This window comes from Daucus carota, chromosome 3, assembly GCF_001625215.2.
Source record: "Daucus carota subsp. sativus chromosome 3, DH1 v3.0, whole genome shotgun sequence".
NCBI classification, from domain to species: Eukaryota; Viridiplantae; Streptophyta; class Magnoliopsida; order Apiales; family Apiaceae; genus Daucus; species Daucus carota.
The window spans coordinates 42,773,010-42,797,696 of NC_030383.2; the positions used below are offsets into that span (position 1 = coordinate 42,773,010).

Genomic DNA, 24,687 nt, shown 5'->3' on the forward strand with positions numbered 1-24,687 from the left:
AATAATAATAATGAGGAGGAGGAGGAGGAGAATAGCAATTAACAATAACAAATGAATGTAATCATTGTTGCACCAAAAGATGTTATCAGCAAATTACACTCCACAATTACAATAGAAAACCTTTACTTTAAACCAAACGACTACCAGTATGCATGCACCAAAGTCACACTCAAAAATAATAATCATAGGAAACCAAACCTGCATTAAGAATTTAGTGAATACCCTGTACACATGCCCCATGATTGCGTTCAAATGAAAATTCACAAAATTGAGAAAATGAAAAATGCATGCAATATCATCACAGATTACACGTCACCTAGCCGTTACCCTTAACAGAGAAACGGTTTATCCAGATTAGGAAAATAACTATGGCCACATTAATGACCATAATTATCATAGCATGTTTTTAGCCAAAAAAATTTAAGAGCAATTAATATAGCCAGTGCTATACATATCACTAAAACTCTCTGCCTATTCCTTCACAGGTCAAGTTCTGCAGTATGCTACCGGTATAGTGTTTCTCCTGTGCTATTTAGAACCTCCTATAGTTTGCTTCTAATATTTTTATGATCTTTTCGTGACCAGGTTATGGATGAGGGAAACCAGGGTGGAAATACTTTCAGTAATGCACAAGGAACTTTCGACACCATTGAAGGTCCATATCAACATCCACCACCGTTACTAATATCGGAGCAAATGGCAAAGGTTGAGCGAGATTGGTATCACGAACAGAACAAACACTTTAAAAGCATCTCTCGAAAATCATGGCATAGTTATGGAGAAGAGGCGGAAATGAACGCTGTACTACTCAATGAACTGAAAGCGGAGCAAGAGGCCAGTTTATATCTGGAACAGGAGCTCGACCATTACGAAAAACAAGCACAGGTAATAAACGCCCACATCATGAAGTTACACAGTGATAGGCTTCAGGATCTCATTACGCTGCGCGACTATTTATATGGGAACCACGACGAAATCCAGAAGGGTCGTAAATTGCTGGACATCTGGATTGGTAAGCCGTGTATGAGGCCAACCAGTTCTTCAATTCATGCCTTAGATTCCGTCACAAAAACTCAGGGTTGTTGATGGAGAAGGGAGTCAGAGACGAGAATAACATTATATCAGCAGATTCAAAATTCACCCCCTGCCCCAAGAAAAGAGTAGTCTAATATGTACTCAGAGTAACATAGGTGGAACTTTGCTATCAATAAAGCCTTTCATGTATTTAGTTTGGGTCATTCATGTTTCTTCATTTGAAATTACAGGCTTGTTCCATTCCCTGCATAGGATACCAATCATTCTGTACATAGGATGTCATCATTTCTCTAAGGTTGATAGTATTTATGCCTGCGGTGCTGGGCCTTTGAATTTTTTAAATTGTTTATCAAAATAAATTATTATTATCTTATATTTGGATGATACTTTTAACAAAATTACATAATTCAATTTCTCTCTCTCTATATATATATATATATTATCAAAAGAACTATGTGGTGAGTCTCAACTCTCATGACAGTTCATTCAATATAAAAAAAAAAAAAATTTGAGAATAAACAAGGAGTTCTGTATTTGTGTATTTTTTTTTTGGAAGTGCATAAAAGTAAAAAAAAACCATATTTTAACAAGTACTCCTCGGCGTCGTCGAGCGGCAAGCACATTAATCGAATATTACATATTTTATTATAAAATATAATAAAAATAATAGTTTCAGTTCAACAGAATAATTGATAACATTACATATATGATATACTTGAAATTTTTTTTTGACTAATTATAATTAATTTTAGGCGCGAGACAGTTAGTTAGTTATATGCACTTATATTGGATAATATAATCTCGCGTAGGTAAAGTAAAATGATTTTTTAAACATGTATATTATTCTAACGGCCTTTTATGTATATATTTAAAACATAAACTATACTAATATTTGCTATTTGCTTTTTCGATTTAAATATTCTAATGCTTTTTAATCCTTCCTTGCATATATTAAATATGATGTGCTTAAGGACATGAAAAATGCTTAATATTGATTAGTAAATGTTAATGTACTCTTGAATTTGAAATAATCTATTTTGAGAGTTCGGAATATAATTTATTGGTTATTTAAAATTTTCCTTTATCATAAAACATAAATATCACAACCTCTTGGTTTTTCCCCACTCAAATGGCTCCAGATTGCAAGCTAATCACCAACAATTTATTTATTTTAGTCATATTATATATTTAAATATATTTTATATAATCATAAAATGATTAATACGTACATAAGATCAAAATGATAACACGAGTTTAAATCTCTTTTATAATTATAACTAAAAAAGTTATAAATTATTTCTAATTAATAATATGCTCGATATTTTAGAATTCATCACGTCCGGGTTAATCCTTACACAAACCTGCATCAACGAAATCTAATTTCTAATAATAAATCTATGATGAGGAAGATTCTCCGGAGGTAAGATTCTCCCCATCAGTCCGCCGCCGAGGGAGACCGAACCTGCCGTGTTGATGTCAGCAGCCTCAAACCTCAGGTCGCGCTCTCTCTTTCCCGCCCCCACATATATCTATTAATTATGTATTTTAGTCCCATCGTCATCTATTTACTCTTATATTAGGATTTAGCTCTTCAATGTTCTGTTGGTTTGGGCCAAGGTCCGTCCACGGAGGGTAAGACAAGGGCTAAGATCAGGCCAAAAGGCGTCGTCGATTGACAGCACGTGAATATTCCTCTACTACCCATTGTTGGTCCCGAGGGGCGCTGATCCTGATGAGCTATGGAACAAATGCTTGCCGTCTGCTCGCCCGCACATCCTTAGCAGATCACTATCTTCTTTCACTCGAAACACTAAAAGACGGCTTCGCTTCCTTCTTTGTGACTCACCTGTTCTGCCAGAAGATGCCGATGTGGTAATTATTCTCTCTGCAATCTATCAAAATTTGTTGATTTAGTCGTGTGTAAATTTGGCTCCCCTTCCTTGTTGAAAATAATTAGGTCCTTCATATGAAATATTTAACACTTATTAAAAATGTAATATTAAAAAATATCATGTTAATATAACATTTTTTGGGGAATAATTCCATATTCTACAAAGACGGGAACATGCACCAATGAAAAGTTTTGTGTTTCACTGTTAAGTTTGGACAAAAAATAATTTGTTTCTTCCTGCTACGGACTTTAGCAACTGTTCTTCCTGTCTTCATTTGCTTTTATAGCTTGCCAGGAAAAGAAATTACCAAATGTACATCTTACTTTAGTTTGGTAGCCTCTGTGTAAAAACTATTATCTTCAAGGCGGCAATGTCGTTTGTTTCCCCAGTCCTGCAATAGCAAATAGAGCATAGTTTTTCTTATAAATGGAGTAGCTATATCCTGGTTGTTGTGATTTGGTATTGCGGCTGTAATGTGTTTCTCGATGCTGCAATCTTGTGATTTTAATTGCCAGTCCTGTTGGTATCTAAAACCCGCAATCCGGGATTTATTAACATGGTCCCGGGTCGATTACTGTTGGAGTCACTTGATGCAGCGAAAGAGTAATATTGTCACAAATGATACATGATCCAATTAAGATCTTTTCTTACCATGCTAACAAATTCACAATAACTAACTTGAATAATATGACAAGTATTTGTCCTGTAACTGCCACCTTTACCACAGCCAGTGAATTGACATTAACTCATTCGATCACACCGATATTGACAATCTGTATAAGACTCGAGTTTTTTGTCGACACAAATCCAAATGCTTCCACGGTACTCCGCACTGTTGTTTTGCAAGTAATGTTAAACAGATCCTTAATAAAGACAAGTTAATGTACTGTATTTTGGTTTAAGTATCAATGCAGGTACAGAGTCAAATGCGGTTCACTTGCTGGAACACATAAAATCTTCCAAAGACAGAGAGGTATGGCTTATTGTACTTGAATGCCATTAAACCAAAAAGATTTCAGCCATATAGAATTGTAACTGAAATCTGACTATTAAGATGGAAATCAAAGACGATATGCAATCCACCTTCATCACTCAGACATCTATTTAAGCTCTCATGCAAAAAGGATCAAATACATCATTCACAACAAATTCCATCGTCTACAACATATGTAAAATATATTATATAATAGTTGGGTTTTACGCAGTTGCAGGTATGACTACACCAACTCAAAGCGAGGGAGACCTGTATTCAACAGCGAACTCTTCGGAGAGTCTTGTAGACCCTATACACTACAGCTTATCACAAAGCTTGCCATTGGAAGAGAGATATAAGCTTGATCGGGACTGGAAACGTAATGAGGCGGAGCACTCTTATTCAGAGGCAAAAAAAAACTATGAGCTACACATGGGACTACAGGTACATAATAAGACAATCCGAAAACATGTTGCCGATTTAAAAGCAGGGAACACTTCTCTGAGCTCACAGGCTCAAGAAACCAAATCTTTGGTGGATAATCTCACCGCCTACAAGGGACATCTGGAGGAGGACAGACTCCGTGAATTGCTTATGCTCCAGTGGCGATTAAATGGGAGTGCTGCAGAATTAGAAGAAGGTAAAAGCTTCCTAAATGATCTCATAGACACTGAGAATGGAGGCCGATCTTAATGACACCATTTGTGCCACTGCTCAACAATGCTGCTTTCATTTCTTCAAGGCGAGAATCCAGCCAAACCGGATGTTTTCTTTGTTTTTGTGTTTTTTTCATTGGCTGAATAACCGGATATATGGCAATATCAAATATGGTGTGTTTTTTTTTCTGAGCAAAAAAGTGGTGTGTTTTAGTTGAATTTCCTTCACAATTTCGTCGCCGCTTTCGGCTTTGCACCTCAAATGTAGTTCCATTTTCTTTAGTTGGTGAAATAAAGAAACGTTTGTATCTAATGGATGAGTGAAGAATTGGATTTGAACATAAATTGGTCTCCAGCTTTGGCATTCTAAACAGACATGTATATTCACGATAGCTGTATCGGGCAATCGAACCAAATATTCAAATTCATTAATACAAGTAATGTTTAGCATATTACAGTTGCAAACAATATACATTACATATATTTTTTTATTCCAGATTATTATATATGCAATGTTTGGAATTATAATCCATATGTAATTCTGAGATATTCGCTTATAAAAAAAAACCTTCATCTTATTATGTTAATTTCAAATTCATATTAAGCTCAAAATAAATTTGTTTAAAAAACATTATATTCATGTCATTTCTATATTATGATCAGAATATTACATTGTTTTATAAATAAATTATTAAAGATATATAGCTTGTGAAACTTATAAAGATGCACTCCCTAACGGGTCCTGCTAAAAAAATAGTCCTGCTCAGAATTTGATTGATCTGTGTTGTCCTTGGCCTGGGACATCGTAATGATATACAGATAAGAGAGAGTTCAGAATTTACGTAAATTAGAACTTTGACTTACAAATCTTGCGCCTACTCGTGATAGGCATGCTTTTCAAAAAATTGGTCGATATATTAATGACTATTTCAATGAAAGCTTAAAATGTTTACGCCGGAGGATTTTGTAACGTATGCAATTAAACCGGTCTTAAAACATATTAAAGCACAATCAACAGCATTAATCATTCTCCCTATCTTTGCTTGAAGACCACACAATTTTAAATCACCATTAAGACCATTAACCATTCGCTTGAAGGTCACACAAAAAACACCTATAAGTTGGATGAAATACATCGGACGCTACTCACCAACCTTTGGCTTGCTTGGCTCTGTATAAGCATATACACAATATGGCACCAGCATACACGATGATATCAGCTCTTAATCCACACTCTGCACGCGTAAGCATTCTGGTACGAGCGACTAGGATATGGGAGGCAACCAACAAAGAGAACGGATCACTGCTACACACTGATGTCGTCTTCATTGACGAGGAGGTAAAAATTTATTTAAGCAAATATCAATACTTTGTATTTCAGGTCCATCCTTTTTAAAGTTCAGTTAGATTTGGTTTTAAAGCTTAGTGCTGGTATATGTCTTTTGTGTGTGGAGCTGGCTACAACTGTTTATAGTTGCTTTTCCATATATTCAGAAACAAGCCAGAACATTTTGTCTGCACGGCTGTCTCGCAAGTCGCCACATATTATGAATTAAAAGCCAATACTATGTCGTATTTGCGTCCATGCCATGCTACCGAGGCCACTAAAGTATCAAACCAGTTAAGGGCTAGACTTACTCAATAACAATGTGCTGAGATGTCACCCTCTGTAAACTCTCTAGGTATTTAACTACGTTTGTAGAATTTGATATTTTGCACTGTACATTAGGCCAGAGTACCTGTACAAACCTACAAACTCACCAGGATGCTTGTGCATACAAAATTTGTTTCAAACACCATAATTTATTCGGAGTTACATATGCTGAGATGATCTCCCCATATCTTGTAACAATTAAAAAGGTCGATGATCATTTGTCAAGTAGAAAAGAACCATACTACAGGGGTAATGCTGGGAAAGTAACTAATTAAAACATATCAATTTGGTCTTTCGTTATGCTTCTAGCTGTGAGATTATCGAACAACTCCCACGCATACACCGGATACATAGCGAAGGAAAGAGTGTTGAGAGTTAGAGAAAGTCCAGTGCAATGCCAAACAGGATTGCATTGTTCTGGAACCAAATGCAATAGACCATATCTCCAAAGGAGTTGCATAACAGAATGAAATATTCATAAAGGCATAGTTGGTTCCAGAATTGTAACCAAGGATGCATATATGCATCTGGCCACTTCATCGCTTAACCGTAAATGAAATGCAAGTCGATGCACCTAAATTAAAAAGTGGGAGGGTTGATCTGCAAGTCTATCCAGGCCTCATTTTGCCGTCATAAGTCCGACATGACTTGGGGTTCGTTTTGGGCATTGACAACTTATTCACTTGGAGCAAAACCTATGGAGGACTCTATTAACTTGTCGCTGTGCTATGAATAAGTATATGTCCTTGGCAGGTTCAGCTGCAATAAACACCTTTTTTTCCCATTCAAAATATCCGTTTTCATAACGTTGGGATGTGAGTTGATTCTCTGCCGTTAGCAGTTAGCCTGGGACTGGACAGAAAAGTAATATGGCAGCGTCTGAAACTAACTAATATAGGGTAGCAGAGCATGTCCTCATGTGTGAAGATCCTCTTCTGTGAGTGTTATTGAAATAGCCATACATCAAAAAAATAAAGAGTGCACTGATGAGAAGTCTTTTGCACTATGTTAGGATTGGTGCATAGGAGGAAATCAGAGATCTTTTTTCCCACTGCAAAAATGCAAGTACACTTGTTGAAATCAATGTACCCTGATGGTTATAGATGATTTCCTGTACATTTAAAAAAGGCTTTTGTTTCAGTATAGGGGCATCTACTTTGCACAATATTTGTATGCAGGGCCGTCTGGGAGAATTTTGGGGCCCTGTGCTAAAATATGAATTAGACCCTAAATAATAAAATATATATATACATATTATAAAAGTCAATAAATAATAAAAATATTATTTTTTTATAAAATTAAAAAAGATCACTTAAAATATGATAAATAATGTTATTAAATAATCAGTAATTCTAATATTTTTAAACAAAATTTATATATGAATTTATTTGAGATCTATCTATATTTCATCGAAAAGAATGAAATTTATAGTACATATGGAAAAATATAATATGTAAAAAACATTATGAAAACATTTAATAAAAGAGTAATTATTATAAATAAAAAAAGTAAAGATACAACACAAAAGAATTTAAAATGCAAATAGACATAATAAACTAATCTATTAGATTAGGTAATTATTTGTCTATAAATAAAAAGAATGAAAATAAACATAAAATTTTTAATTTTCAATTTCATTCTCTAAATTTTTTTTATTAAATAAAACATTGATTTCTCTAAACATTGGTTTCTATGAATCTGATTCTGCTACAAGTGATGGGGAAATTTAACTGATTGATTTGATATTACGAGAAATGCTTTTGTATCTCCCTCTATACTGCCCATTTTGCTTATTTTAGAAACCAATTTTTTTGCTAATGCTGTTTTACTCCCTTGTAAGCAGAACTTCTTCCTTTTCACTCTTTTTGCATTTATGTTGATATCTGTTTGGATACTATAATCAATCAAGTACAACATGAAAAACAAAAAATAATGCAAAAAAGTCATAGAAGTTACATTTTATAAGGGTAATACTGATATATATGAAATCAAATTACAAACTTATAACAACTTAGTCAGAGAGTATTACAGAATTCTCAGTTTCAACTTACGAGTCAATTGAGTGTTTTAGCTAGCCTTAACAAATAAAATTGGTAACTCAATATTAAGCCATAAATTAGTATATAACAAGCAGATGAGAAAAATACTTTTGACAATTTCAAAATATAATTTGCAGTTAACTTTAAAGTAATATTACTACCAAGTCCTAGCCTGCTGATTTTTAAGCATCCTTTTAGTTGTAAGTGTTTCCATTGGAGTAATCCCTTAGTAAAATGAAACTACATAGTTTTATTAACATTCACTATGTGAAAAGCTTGACAACTCACTTTCTTCCCTTTGTTTCTATGCACCTGCTTTACACTTAAAATCAGATAAACTGTTTTTCCAGGTTCAGTTTAGACTTAAGATGATTACCAAAAAATAATTTCATTTATGCTAACTGATATATATCATTGGGAATATTTTTATTGTGATGTAAAATTCTAAGCGATGCATAAAGGATCAATTCATTCAATCACTAGGAATAATTAGCAAATCAATACAATATACCAAAAAAAATCCAAAAAAAACCACAACAAATTTATGTTATATTCAAATTAGCATACCGCCAATAAAAAATATGCATCAATTAATATGGAGTGATGGTATTAATTGTGATCGAGTACATACAAACTATTATAAATTAGGCATTAGTATTAACATACAATAAAAACTAAGGTGATCATGTTTGCAAATGTTGTTAGGCATCCTCAATTATGGTTGCCATCTGGAACAATCAAAAACAAGACTACTTCCCACGCATCAAAGAAGGTGATGTATACAAAATAACTGATTTCAAGATCATGCCGGCCCAGAAGAAATTCCGACCGGTCAAGAAAGATATTTCACTGAGCTTTTACCACAAAACAAAGGTGGAGCCAATGGAGGACAATGGTCTCATTCCAAAGTACAAATTTGATCTCACAAGCTTTGAAGTGGCACGAACTCTACTATGGGACACAACCAATTTCATAGGTCAGCAATTCGCAAACTAACAGTTTTAGCCCCAAAAAGAATAATTGATCCAACATATTTGTTTCACAGATATCATGGGTATGGTAAAAGATGTCAGTTCTTTGGAGACAACATCAAAGGGATCCAAAAAGCTTGATGTCCTCTTGGTGGATGACAGGTCAGCGCGGACTTCTATACACACACTACAATATACGACTTATATATTAGTATACTGGCCGAAACAAATATTTCGTAACATATTGAAAAAAAACTCACGTGTAAGTAAAATCTGCCCAGGAACCATGACATGGTTATCTCATTATGGGAGGAAAAGGCAACTCACTTTATGGAAAGCATGGCTCCTCTTCAAGACGCCGCGGTGTTTGTTATCATCACAGGCCTCCTCGCAAAACAATACTCAGGTAAACACTATTCAAAAAATTTTACAAATGCAGTTTCCAAGCAAGGCCAAAAAAAAATAAAAAATACCATAAGATTACCTACACACAAATGAGTATAAAGGACAAGTGGATACGCTTAGTGGCTTAATTACTATTATCAGGAAATAGCATCATACTGTCAAGCGGAGACCCAACAAAATGTTATTTCAACCTTGATTATGACCCCCTAAAGGAGCTCATGGGAAATATACAAGCGATAACTGGTCATAGTTCAACGAGTCTACCACCTCCTACGAAAAAGAGATTTGTCTCGACAGAAGACAACATTATTGCTGATGCAACTATCCAAACTATCCTTGATGCGCAGCTTCCAGATGATAAAAAGGTTAGATAAAATGCTTAGCAAACACAGTATATTTATAATTTATATATAACAAGCTTTGTCGCCACACAACGTGCACCACAGGTCATGCGGTTCGTGTGTGAGGCGACCATTGTCGATATCTCAAAATATGACGGATGGTACTACAATTCTTGCCCCACATGCCCACGTAAAATTCGCTTCGAGCATGGAAATTTGTACTGCGATGGATGCACAAAGGAAACTGGAGATTACGTTCAGCGGTACACCTACTTCTATACTTGTGGAAATTAAGATCATTGGTGAATGACCAATGAAATCCTTGGCAAAAATTAATCTCATCAGTCATCTATCCCCTACCAAAAAATATATTAAAGAACTAGGCTTATTTTAGGCGTGTCTCATCAGGTTTAACACAATATTACATTTTACAGCTATAAGATCACTATCCACGTTAAAGATGACACCGCCAAGACTACTTTCACATTGTTCAACAAGGAGGCACAAAGACTGATTGGTGCTCCGATTCAGACAATCATTGCTGAAATTGGACAGGTTCATGCTTCCTCCATGCTTATAAATTATCAATTATATATCCTGCCGTCCAACCATAATCAGAGAAATTTTGACACCGCTAAAACGCAATTTTTCCTACATTAAATTAATACAGGATAAGATCACTTCCGATATCCCTGTACTCGTGAAGAATGTGAAGGGAAAGAAATGCGTGTTCGAGGTCAAAGTCACAATATTCAATCTTGACGGACGCGAGGGATACACTGTTGCACGACTCTCTGAAGTAACAGACCAGCCGCCTAGCACCTCAAATCCACCTGAAACCTTAATGGATTCCCCGAGAAAGAAAAAGAAGCTAGCTTGAGATGAATGCAAGAACAAGATGGCATGCTTCCTCTAAGCTTCCCACAATAAATAGCATGCTTTACCGCTCAATAATGTTCTTGAACAATTGATTAATATTTACAATAATATTCAACTCATATGTCTATCTCATCCAACAGCAGTTTACTAAATCAAAACTACTTCAAGCTTTTAATATCTTTGCAGCGAAAATAGAAGTTAAACTACATGTCCATTTATTTATATATTACATTCAAGACTAATATTCCTTTATTGTAACCCAAAAATAGAGTAGTTACTAATAACATATTTTGTTATCGTAAACATCACTTTAATATCGATAGCGATTGTATTTTACTAACATATCATTAAAAGAAAAGACGAAGAAATTATATATCTCGGGACCTTAGCCAGAGCAAATCTACGAAAACATTACAGATAAAAAAAATAATAAAATTGGATATAAAAGATCTATCCAAAGCTCCCCGTGCTTTGCACGGGTTGGAAAGCTAGTTATTATTGAGTAGGTGAGTTGGATGTAGAGATGACGGTTAATACTATTTACACTGGATTCGGGTTCACAATTAATACTATTTACATTGAATACGGGCTCACGACAATGAAATTTTAACTTCTAATTATATACTCCCTCCATTTTAAATGTGACTACCCGCGCGGTTAATTTTTGACACATATATCAAGCTAAAGTGATTATATAGTTCTGCAAATTAGTTTAAATTATGTTTGCAAGTAAATCTTGTAAATGTCATATTTTTGTTTAAATAATGTTTGTAAAAGTTTACTGAACCATCTGACGGGAGACCAAGGCAGTTAAATTTCTCGGAGTAGCTTAGATCCCTACAAAATTGAAGAGCAATCATTGTCGAAGTGTCAATGTAGACGGAAACCACTTGTCCATTTTGTTTATGTAGTTGGGATTTGATTTAACTGAAACCACACACGCATTTTGTGAAAATGGCAGTGGTCTTTATCCTTATTCATATTCATTGGCTTTTCATCCCGTCCTTCCACCGCTTCTCGCCCACTCCTTTAGTGCTCTACTACACTTGTCTTTTCAGTTAAGGAAAAGATCCATGGTGGAGGACTGGAGGTAGGGGTGCATTTTATAGTTTAGACCAGGATAACCCCTCAAATTTCAAAACAGTCAACACATATATAATATAATATTATAATATTTGCTGTGATTCGAGTCTTATATACTACTCCCTCTGTCCTCTCATTTCTTTACAGTTACTATTTTGGGATGTCCCTCTCATTTCTTTACGTTACCATAAATAGTAAGTTTTTCCATCATTACACCCACTATCTTCTCCCACTATCTCATACCTATTTAACAATAAAAACTACTATTACACCCACTAATTTCCTCTACTATCTCAAATCTATTATTAAATATTGATGGGTCCCACCACTTTACCCACTTTTTATCTAACTTCACTAATTTTTCATACATTGTCTTGGTCTCCGTGTCCCCCTCCAATATAAACAATTGAGGGGGACGGAGGGAGTACTATCAGCTGCATGTACTAATTTGAGAATTAAACATATAAATATCTAATTTTAGTGTCTTGTTCATAAAATCGGAACTTACCCTTATTAGTAATTAATATTAAAATATAAAACATATTCCAGCTGATAGTTATTTTTTTTCATTTAAAAGCGATCATATTATTACAATTATATTTAGAATTTCTTGTAAGCTAGATTGTTATATGAATTTTATGTCTCCGGCAAGTAAATTGCTTGAGTCCATCGTGGTCCTGTTTGAGAATTAAGGGTTAGCGGCTATTGTTAAAGGATTGAATCAGATGTTTTGACTAGCTGACTGGAATAAATGTTTTGACTATCGGATTGAATTAACGATTTTTTATAAAATTATTTGGTAAATAACTGTTGATTAACTTTTTATGACACATCAAAACATCTAACTCAAAACCTCCTCAAAATTTTTTTTTGAAAATTAGTTTCTTAAGCACAAATTTTTATTTCAATCTCCTAACTATCAAATACTAACATTGACGGATTGAAATGGTCAAATCTCTTAAACAATCCGAAACTTCTTATTTTACCTCAAATTGCTAACTTCCAAACACATTCATACATTGATACGAGGATAAAAGTGCATTTGTTTAAAAGGAACATTATGTGCGTACCTAGGCCTGTCAATGGATCGGGTTTGGATCGGATCGATCTAAATCCATATCCATATCCATTTAATTTAGCGGATTCGGATTCGGATCGGATCGGGACCGGATTTTTTTTAAGCCGATCCATATCCATATCCATTCGGATCACGGATCTCGGATCGGATATCCGATCCATTTACTTACTACTTATATATATTTTTTATAAGACTTTAACATTACCTAAAATACAAATAAAACCAATAAATAACAATGTTAAAATTTAAATTACAAAGTCAAACATTACATCTCAAGTCTCAAAACAAATTACAAACTAAATTGTTTATAAATAAAATTTAAAAAGATCTGTGAGTTTTCAAAACAATTTTATATTCCAAGACCCAGGTCACCAAACATACTAGATGCAGAGACTGGGCCTGTGAATTTGTAGTTGGTTTCATATTCAAATAATCAATTTGTAATGTATGTTGTAATTTGTAAATATTTATCGAGAATAAAATATATTATTATATAATATATAATATAATATATATATTAAATATATATTAACCGGATCGGGTTATAAACGGATCGGATCACACTAAATCCATATCCGGTCCATTTGTTATCGGATTTTTTTAATCGGATCGAATTTCGGATCGGATTTTTTTTTACCAAATCCATATCCGCTAAAATGACCTCGGATCGGATCGGGTCGGATCGGATTTTCGCTCCATTGACAGGCCTATGCGTACCTAACCGTTACGCCCTCTGTCCTATTTAATTCTATACATTTTTTTTCACTGTTCGACACGCACTTCAATATTCTTGTAAAATATAGTTCTAGAACTTATTTTTAAATTTTTTTTTTCTGAATAAAAGTATAACATTTAAACTTTTATTCAGAAAAGAAAATTTTAAAAATAAGTTATAAAATCATACTTTACAGGAGCATTAAAATCCGTTCCGCGTTCCCGTCTCCCAGGTATACAACATGTCACTTTGACTTTTTTCACGTAATTTGAGGTGCAAATAAAACATATATCTATATATTATTTTTCAAATTTTCTTTTTCTCAATAAAAATATGGATGTTATATTTTTATTCAAAAAAAGAAAATTTGAAAAATAATATATAAAAGTATGTTTTATTTGCACTTCAAATTACATTCAAAAAGTCAAAGTGAGATGTATTTTGGGACGGAGAGAGTAACGTATTGCGTGAGAATCTGAACCTGTACTTTAAAACTACAGGAGTAATTAATTCTTTCTGCTACAGCAAGTCAGGGCTCCGCGTGACAGATAACTAAAACCTTACTTTAACGCGTTGAAACGCGTAAACCTAACTGCCATCACCACTCACCGAATATACTATCCATCTATAAATATCTCAATCCACCTCTACCCTTTCATGCAGAAGACTTGTAATAATTCCTACAAAAATTCCCTCTATACACCTAACCTTAGATATCAAGTAATGTCAAAAATCAACGGTGTCGTTGCAGGTGACATGGAAGAAGTTAAGAAAGTCTTTAACAAGTTCGACACTAACGGTGACGGCAAGATTGACTTAACCGAGCTCGGATCTATTCTCCGAGCTCTCGGCACCAACGCGCCTCACGACGAGCTTCAACGCATAATGTCCGAAATCGACACCGATGGTGACGGGGTGATTGATCTCAAGGAGTTCTCTGATTTTCACCTCGGTGGTTCGGATGACGCGGCGAATCTCAAAGATCTTCGTGACGCGTTTGACTTGTACGATCTTGACAAGAACGGGCTGATCTCGGTGAGCGAGTTGCACGCGGTGTTGAAGAGGTTGGGAGAGAAGTGCTCGTTGAAGGATTGTAAGAAAATGGTTAGTTCAGTTGATGTGGATGGTGATGGTAATGTTAATTTTGAGGAGTTTAAGAAGATGATGAATAAAGCCTAGATTAGGTAGATGTGTAGTTTCTTTCTAATCTTAGTTAGTTAGGTTAACTCCTATGTGACGGTTAAGTTGTATATACTTTACCATCAACTATGATCTAGCTAAGTAATTTTCCATCTTATTGCTAATTGTCCAAATTAATTTGCTGATCATGTTTAAGATTACCTGATGTTCATTAATTAAAAGGTGTATGCACAAGAGAAGTGGTTTACTCCTTGTGGGTTACAAGGTATTAGCTATACACGGCGTCTGCTTCCCATTTCTGCAAGTTAAAAGATTTCAAATAAATATGATATTGTTTGGTCAGATATATATAACACATACGCTGAGTTGTGTGATTTTTGCGAGTTTTGTTGGAATTGCACGTCAACGCGTTTTCTCTTCTACGCACGAACCGCTACGCAAAGTCTAGAATATACCAACTTGGTTAGCGTTCTGCCCGTTCTACTGGTCAATCTCATCTCAAATGGTGTCGAATCCAGAGTTTTGTGAAATATGACGTGTATATTAAATTAGAGTTTTAAAGGATTTTTTCGAAATTCAAGAGTGTTCAACGGATTTTAAAAAATTAATTATCAGAATATTAGGATATTTAATTGGAATTTCTTATTATGATACAAATATGGTGATATACAATCAAGATATTAAATTATGTTTAAAAATCCGACGGTATTCAATCGAGACTGTTTAAAATTTATTAAAATCTGATGGCATATATTCAAATGCTCATGGATTTTTAGACTTGATAAAATGATGAGCTTTCGGGGAATGTGCGGTGTATTTTAAGTTTATTGAAATCCCACCAAAATCTAAGATATTTTAAACCATTGTGCTTAAATCCTAAAAATCTATATCAACACTCTGACATTTTATCATAAATCCGCATAAAATCGAAATCAGATACATTACATTAAAATTTACACACTAAAAATAATCCATTAAAATCCAATTAAATACACCTCTTTAACTTCTTTTCTAAATTTAAAAATAAATTTGAATTTGAATTTAACATTCAATGAAGGAATAGTAATTAAATAAAGAGTCTCCGTCTCACTTTTTTTTTATTACAATTTATGTTAAGACATTTTACCAGTATTTTTACCCTTTGTCTTGTAGTAATATCACCGAATTAGTCAAGGGTGAATGATCAGGATCACTGGAGTTGTTATTCTCTTTTGCCATGCAGTAAATCAAGCATGTATAACGTGTTCACTATTTAGAGTCGTTATTCTCTTTTGTCATGCAGTAAATCAGCAAGCATGTATAAGGTGTTCATTATTTAACATGATATGGATGACAAGTATAATGTATCTCTTAGCTCTCTATTAAAAAACTTGTTTCCATATTTTGTCTTGTGTGTTGTTAATCAATCATTCAATTGAGTAAGTCGATTCTAGTATACTTGTCAACTTGGTATCGGAGTCAGGTTACTCTAAAACTGACATTGTGTCTATCTCTTTACCTTCCTCCTTTTCTCGGATCTAACTTAGTCTCTTCTATCAACTCCATTTTCTCAAATCTTCATTTCTTCTAATGGCTGTAAATAGAGTCACACTTTCAGACATGGCAAACCCATTTTTTTCACCCTTATGATAATGCCACCTCGATACAAATGGATAAACTGCAAGGATAGTTTTGATTATAGAGACTAGAAATGCTCAATGAAGATAAATTTGTCTTCAAAATGAAAGGTTGGTTCAACCAATGACACCGTGACTCTTTCGACTGACGATGAGACAAAAACAGAAATGTAGTAAACTGCAAATAATATGGTGATAGCTTGGAATACTGGTAATGTTTCTCCCACCATTCGTCAGTTTTTTATGTACATGTCTAGTGCTAAAGATATGTAGATTAACCTCGAAAACGATTTGTCCTGACAAATGTGTCTCGAAAAATATAAGTTGTGCAAATATCTTTTTGTTTTGAAATAAAATAATATTTTTGTTACTAAGTATTATACCTTCATAAAATCTGTTTGGGATGAGTTGGATGCTATGAGCACCTTTCATGTGGTCTCTCTCTAATCCTTTACCTAATGTTGTCAAAATATCAACATCCATCAATGTTCAAAAGGAAAGAATCTTGCCCGTTTTAATTCTTGAATGGTTTGAATGACATTTTCTCAAATCAAAGAAATCAGCTGCTTATGCTCGTGCCACTTCTCACTATGGAAACAGCCTGTTCTGTACTTGAACAAGAAGAAGCACATAGATTTGTGTTAAATAGTACTCCATCATGGACCTTATGACTATGTTTGGACGAAATCAATCTAATAAATTAGTCTTTGTGTGCACTATTTGTGATAAGACAAGCCACTATGTTGATAGATGCTAGAACATTGTTGGCTACCCAAAGTGGCACTCTCTTAACTCAACTCCTCACTCTAATTTTTCAAATCAATATTTTAACTCGATTTTCAAATAAATGGTCTTCTTCAATAAAAACCTCCTACAATCTAACTTAAGATGACTGTCGTTAATGTTGTCAAAAAACCTACACATCCTACATCCCAGAACCTGCTATTTACTCCCTAGTAGTTGGAACAACTAGCCAAGTTGTTCCCCAACTTCAAACCACCACTACAACAAATCTTGATTTTTTTGACGGATTTTAAGCCCAGAATCTGTCAAAAATGAGTATTTTTGACGGAATTCATCCGTCCATTATAACCTCGTCTAAAATTTATATTTTTGTCGCAAGTTCAATATATTGTCGAAAGTTCAATTGTGGGTCTCAATCTTAATAAACAAATAATCTTTTTACTTTTGACGGATAGTCCGTCAAATGTTTATTATTTTAATAAGTCTATCACCATATAAAATTAAAGTCAAAGTGAAAGTTGTGACAAAATATCCGTCAAAAATTGATTATTTTATTATATTTCATTTTTATTAGATTAAATGTAAAATAAATTAAAAAAGATACTTCTGATGGAACTTTCGTCAAAAGGGCATTATTATATTATAATTTTTTTTAGATGCTATTAAATTTTAAAATATAGTTGTGACGGATAATTTGTCAAAAGTTGAATATTTAATTATATATATATATATATATTTATATTTTACTATATAATAAAAACAAATTAAAATAAATACTTGTGACTGATTTTTCATCAAATGGTTATATTTTTGTTTCAAAAGAAATTTTAATAGCAAAAAAGGTGAAAAAAGCTTTTGACCGAGTTTTTGGCATTCGTCAAAAGTGCTGGGGACAAACATTCCAGGAGAACTAGAAAATAGCTTCTCCCAGCCTGATTCGGCTTCCTCTAAACAACCCAAACTCATCCAAAATATAAATAATGAGGACAACACAATATAGAAGTCTAAGATAGCATACTATTAGTACTAAATTATCCTTAGAAGTTAGGATACACAAGCGAAGAATACATAGCCAACTAGGTATCAAATTCAGAATCCAACATAAAAGTTCAACAACATCAACAAACAACAACAAACAACATACAACAGTTGGCCAAAAGTTCGCAAACTCGATATAACTCTAACTAGCCACGAATCACTGGACCACCTCGTGTACGAGAAGCACCGCCACTAGCATCATCAGGATCAGGGTCACCACGATCATCACCAGCATCATTATCTGCATCATCTACTATAGCTTTTCCCTACATATAAGTGCATAAGTGGAAAATACAAAAATTCAGTACTCTAAGAACATGCATGTGTCAAAGTCTTTTTTGCAACTATACCGCTAGCATAATATGTACACACGTAAATAATAAGTCACACAGATTGTACCTTGTTATTTGGCCCATTTCTCTTGTACAGGTCATTGAACACTTCAATAATGACATGAATCAGGTCACGCTGAGTCTGCTCAGTGAGAGGGTGATCCTGAGGTAATTGTCTATCACTGTCTAATAGGTCTTGTGCTAGCAAACGAACATCTTCAGGACTGAGCTCGAACTCCTCTAGATGCTCACAGGCACGTGCAACAGTCCTATCCACACCACGCATAAAAAGATCATCACAAAGGCGTTCCATGGTAGACCGACCGCTGCCTCCCTCACCAACCCTTCGTGTATTACGCGTGGTACCTATATAAAGGTATAACTCAATATATGTATTAAACATGCACAACTCTATAGAAAATATGATGTAATCCAGTTGACAAATAAATTTAGACCTATAATGTCACAAGCTCGAAGTCATGGATACCCAAGAATTCGGTTCTTCTGTACACCCCCAACTGCTTTTACCCACAACTCCAAACTAGTCTTTGTAGGATCAATGTTTTTGTCCGCGCATATCTTTGTATAGCGATCCTATACATGCAACAATATCACTATATCCTGTTAATTACAAAATAAAGCATGCACCTAATACCTGATGAGTTAAAAATAGAAAATTTAAAATTTGTCCTTATAAGGTACTGTTTGGTGTTGCTGTTGCAGACAGCAACAACAGCTTTTTGCTGAAAAGCAGTTGAAAAATTGTTTGGTAAATCGAAAAGCAGCTTTTCTGAACAGCAGCTTTTAGCTGAAAAGCTGCTGTTAGAAAAAGCAGGTCCTCCCATACTTTTGGAAAAAGCTGCTTTTCAGCTTTTGCAGAATGCTGTTATAGATTTCATTATAAAACCTCACCAAAAACATTATTATTTTTTAATATTATAACTCAAAATAAGTAATATCAAAAAATTACCAAACAGTTATCTGATTTCTACAACAACACTTATTTTACCAGCACTTTTTCTGACAGCACAACAATTTTTAACAGCACTCCCAAACAGACCCTAAGTGGCAATTTTAGGCGTTAAAGCTTAAAAAACATATAAGAAAAACCCAAATCGGCTAGAACTTTGATTTTTTTTCTGGTTTCTTGACATGATCATATTTATATATTGATAAGCAACATGTACTAGCAATTAAATCGGAGGAAGCACAGAAATTTATAAGATTAGTACTTGTAAGTAGCTAAACTAAACAAAAATGGTCAAAAAGAACACTAAAAATGAAAATTTCTCTAGAACTCACTTCTTTTTGTTATTGTTTGACTTGATCACTTCTGGATGTATTTAAGGAGTATGTACAAGGATTAAAATTGATTCCAAAATAGAGAGTTTAAAATTTTATACTTGAAAATAGTAAATTAGACAATAATGGTCGAAAAATATCCTAAAAACAACAAATTGCCTAGAACCTAGATTTCTTTGTTGTTTCTTTGCTTGATCACATCCAGATTTATTTAAGTAACTTGTACGAGCATTCAAATTGTTTCCATAACAGAGATTTTATAAGTTCATACTTGTTAGTGGCTAAACTAGGCAAACACTAGTACAAAAAAGGTCTATAGCGTCGGTCAAAATATACTTTTAGCGTCGGTCAAGTGGCGTAGTATATGCAGGCGACACTAAAGGTATGGACCTGTTGCGTCGGTTATTTAGGCGACGCTTAAAACAGTCATAAGTGTCGGTTATCTAAAATGCCGACACTATAGGTATAGGCATAAGCGTCGGTTACCTGAAACGCCGACGCTATAGATGTAGGCATAAGCATCGGTTACTTAAAATGCCGACGCTATAGATATAAGAATAAGCGTTGCTACCAGAAATGCCGACGCTATAGATATAGACCTACAGCGTCGGTTAACAAAAATGCCGACGCATAAAGTTTTTTTTTAATTTTTAATTTTTTTGTTTATTAACCTCAATTTGCTCTCTTACGTAGACAATACATCTTAAAAGACATTGATCACATACTATGTAAATTAAATGTATAAATGAGTCATATCCAATGTATAAATGAGTCATTTAACTAATAAGGTTGTACTTGTATACATATATAAATGTTGATGATGATGGCATTATTTCTTTTTATAAAAAAGAAGCATTACAATGAAAGGAAAAAAACTATGATTGGCTCTGCTGATTATATGTCCACCTTGAAAGACTTTGAAGCTTGTCCTCTGACTCTCCATTTTTTTGTTTCAGGCAAAGACCTCTTTTGTGATGATCCGAGATGGGCGTCAATGTCGTCTCTTTGCAGGGCTTAAAAGTTTGACAGAAAAGGGTTTCTCTGCTGTATAACATGTGGCCGCCTCCTCGATAGTGTCTGATATCTGCAGATTGACGTTGCCATAGTTCAGGTACAAATGTAGGATATATTTTTTCAAGTGTAACCTTAAAATTTATTACACAATTAGAGATATTTTCATTGTCTATTATTTTTATATTACAGTTACTAATAAAGAAAAATAATAGCCAGGTGATCTTCACTTAGTTCTACAACTTGAATGCAAACTCACCACTTATCTACTAAAAAAATGCAAAACTAATAATATGAAGACCACATAACAATTATATGCTTAGGAAGTAGAATAAAAGCAAACCTCTGACTCAAGAGCTTCCTTCTCATTCTACAATCTAGGCCTATCAGCAGCCTCAACTTTCACGTCTTGTTTACGTTTAACATGATGTATAGTTTCTCAAAATCATATACTAACTGCACAATAGCGCAACAACCTGCAATATATGATCTGAAGTTAGACCAAGTGAAATGCATGTTATGAATATGATAAAAGCTTGTGGATGTATAATGCAAAGGTCATGTACAAGACGGCAAAGGCCAGAGGTTAATAGTATGGACGAAATTGCTACAACTAGGCTTCAGCAAGAAACAACATTTATGAGAATAAAACAGGGGTTTCCTGAACTCGAAATCCTCCAACAATACCAGAATATTTAATACTTAAGAGGTTAAGGTGTTTAGCAATATCCAACTTTGTATCCTCTGTGATTCCTACTTTATACCCTCAGGCTTCATCTGGCACCACGCAAGAATGGCATGGGCAAGAAAAACAAGATATTAATTCATACCCGTGATAAACAATTTATAGTACCAGAACATATAATTTTAAGACAAATAAAACCTAAATTTTTTAAAGTCGAAAAACAAGAAATAATCACTGTGCCGGCCGCCGGGGATAGAAAACAACAGTGATTTCCAACTTAATCATTGATTGTGGTATTTTCTTGTGTATTAGTTACGTAAACAAACAGGTAAGGAGAACCTGCGAGTTGTAGTTGCTGCCGAACACCAAGTAGAATGCAAATTACAATATATATTATTTTCTACATTTTCTAAAACTGTGATACGGAACAGACAACACATAAGAACCATGAAAACTAGAGGGCTGGTAGTAGTTCTCAGATTGGACTTTTAAACATTAAATTCAAATCTTTTTGATTGCAAGATGGGAAGTATAAATATTTTTAGTTTATTTTTTTAGTGTCAACTGCCAACATAAAACATAGAGTTACAGACCATCGATTTGTCACGCTATCACTCACTTCTGCAACATATAAGTTGATATAAGTAACATGGTTCAACTTGTTTCAAACTTTTATATCTAGCAAAGGCGATGGAATAATATAACAATGATACATGTACATAATCTATATAAATCTTTATTATCAGGAATAATTATAATTGCCTCCTCACATTGAATTTGATCTTTAATTCATATAAATTAGTCTAGAAAATAATAAAATAGCAATTGCTTATCTTGGCTCCCCTGAAAAATTGTTTGTGCAGGGGTCACAAAATGGACGCAACAACAGTTCTGCCATAACCACAAGTAAATATATATGCAAGTACAGAACTAAAATATGTCGATTAATTAACTTAGGGACCCTGATAAACTAAGAAAACACTTATCATCGAGACCCTGCAAAAACATAATGCAATGAGTAGAAAAAGGCTTAATCAACAATAAGAGGGGTCTAGTAAATGAATGGAACCTCGTCTAGTAAATGAACGGAACCTCATGTTTGTTCCTTGCAGATGCTGAAGGACTGTATTTACCCTTTCCACACTTGGAATCCATTAACATGGTCATATGAAGAGCACCACACGGATATTCCAACCACTTGTCGTGACACTGAATTTATAAAAAGTGCAGAATTCTTTTATTCTAGCATTTAAGAGAAAAATATCAATATATCATAGTCAATATATGGACTTATATTTATAAATATACAACTTATTGTTACACGATTTTTAAAAAGAAAAGCTATCCGCGCCTGTTAAAATATATGCATAAAATGTGTAAAAAAAAGTTGAATTTCCAAAACTTTCAAAATTTTCAGTACTTTTAATTTAGAAGAAGTGAAAGGGTCATGCAGTTGGGTCTAATCTAGTATATAAGCTGCTATCTCCCTTAATGTGGTTAACCAAGTAGACTAATCTCAAAAAATTCAAGACATTAAATTCAAGCCCAGCTAATAGAAGAAATTCACCGGCTATTCTACACTACTTTTTCCGCTTAGTATGCATAATTTTTGTACAGTATGACAAGCCAGAGACCTAAGTTAATAAAGAAGATTAACATAAGTCAGATTAAACACGATTCAATCGGCAAAGAATTACAACTCGAATATTGATCGTCATACCTTTAATTTTAAATTAACCGTACGAGAAGAGATGAGCAGAGATTTAACACTTCTGATTCGCAAATCGATTTCAACAGTCCAGATTATATCTTGAAAAGAACCCAAATCGAACAGAGGAGATTAGATCTTCAGGGAGGATCTCCAAATTGAACATTGGAGATCAAATGAGATAGAAGCCCGACGATATGTACACCACCGACTTCACCATCGCAGATCTCTTGATTTTCTAGGGTTTGCTCTCTCGTTTTGCTGTCAGATTTCTCAGGAGCTCTACATACGTACAACTCCGGTTTATAAACGTGTGTACAACAGAGGACCTGATGTTATCGGTATTGGACCGGTTTATTTTGGCCCTGAGACATAATTAATTTTTATGTGGAATATGTAATATAATGGTCTAATTTTTTTTACTTTTTTTGGTATTTCTTCTATATACACAATTTATATATATTATTGTATAAATTATAATTCCACGATATAATATTTTATTGTGATAAATAATTTATTTTTGGATTCTTTTGAAATTATAACTATGTTTATTAGTTTTGTAAGAATATATTTCTTTTTCCGAATTATAAACTTTATATTTTCATTTATTAGCGGTATACACATTTTTGAAATATATAATTTATATAAAATGACTATTTTGAGATCGAATGTAGATAATCCAATAACAAAGTATTAATAAATATATATGAATTTTAGTTAAAAGATAGTATAATATAATCAATTTAAAAGAGAATTTCAAAATATTTAATTTGAAACAATACTTTTGTTTAAAAAAATTTAAAAATTAATTTTCGGAGTAGTACTTTTAAAAAGTTTTCCTGCAAAATAAATTTTTTAAAATATTTCAAAAATACAAATCTTTAAAATATACAAAAATAATATTTTTGAAATAATCACCCAATTTTTAGAAATAGTTGTATGAATATTCCTTTTATTTATAAATAATAAATTAATTATTTATATTATTTTAACATTCTTTTTTTTAAAATTATCTGCTCAAAAAGAAAATAAATAATTAAAATGCACTTGATATGACTGACCATATCATTATTCACGTAATAATATAATTAATGAAAATCCTCAAGTTGTTTGGAAATTCAATTTTCTGCAAATACTTAAAATAATTATTTTAAAATAATTTCGGATATTTTAAGTGCTCAAAATATAAAAAATTGGTGCGAATAAATGCCAATTAAAATTTGAATTTTAAAAATAATTTGAATTGTCTGAATACGATAAAATACAAAAAAAGCCCTCACTGATCGAGCTCAGCGGAGTTGCATCCAGACTGACCCTACCTGAAGTATAGTTACGTGAAGTATAGTCGGAGAAGTAAAAGACACCAGATGCCATAAATTTAGTTTTCTTT

General features: G+C 33.5%; 3 protein-coding genes and 1 long non-coding RNA gene across 7 annotated transcripts in view; 3 read left to right on the forward strand and 1 right to left on the reverse strand.

Annotated features, from left to right (window-relative positions):
- The window catches only part of LOC108213985 (pentatricopeptide repeat-containing protein At1g77360, mitochondrial-like), a 28,790-nt gene extending 23,784 nt beyond the window's left edge, over positions 1-5,006 (forward strand). Inside the window, exons 10-11 of the mRNA XM_064088900.1 lie at positions 3,842-3,900; positions 4,133-5,006. The gene's annotated coding sequence lies outside the window, so the exon portion shown is untranslated. The remainder of the gene's footprint in view (positions 1-3,841; positions 3,901-4,132) is intronic.
- Positions 5,007-9,295: 4,289 nt separating this feature from the next.
- Positions 9,296-11,101, forward strand: LOC108212501 (replication protein A 70 kDa DNA-binding subunit B). Its single transcript, XM_017384223.2, has 6 exons — positions 9,296-9,382; positions 9,502-9,626; positions 9,767-9,990; positions 10,072-10,229; positions 10,401-10,521; positions 10,637-11,101. The coding sequence occupies exons 1-6, from the start codon at positions 9,300-9,302 to the stop codon at positions 10,844-10,846; spliced, it is 921 nt and encodes a 306-aa protein (XP_017239712.2). The 5' UTR covers positions 9,296-9,299; the 3' UTR covers positions 10,847-11,101.
- A 3,264-nt stretch (positions 11,102-14,365) lies between these two features.
- On the forward strand, positions 14,366-15,018 carry LOC108211677 (calcium-binding protein CML24). Its single transcript, XM_017383340.2, has one exon. It carries the CDS (start codon positions 14,379-14,381, stop codon positions 14,898-14,900), a length of 522 nt encoding a protein of 173 aa, XP_017238829.1. The 5' UTR covers positions 14,366-14,378; the 3' UTR covers positions 14,901-15,018.
- A 5,635-nt stretch (positions 15,019-20,653) lies between these two features.
- Positions 20,654-23,618, reverse strand: LOC108211153 (uncharacterized). Of its 4 annotated transcripts, none has more exons than XR_001804988.2 (4): positions 23,310-23,611; positions 22,659-22,831; positions 21,248-21,380; positions 20,654-20,977 (listed from the first exon to the last, which is right to left on the reverse strand). It is a non-coding gene; the product is annotated as an uncharacterized LOC108211153 (long non-coding RNA). The 4 variants fall into 4 exon arrangements; XR_001804989.2 differs by having other exon boundaries at positions 22,659-22,798; positions 23,310-23,610; XR_010289771.1 differs by having other exon boundaries at positions 21,248-22,798; positions 23,310-23,618.
- Positions 23,619-24,687: the final 1,069 nt, after the last annotated feature.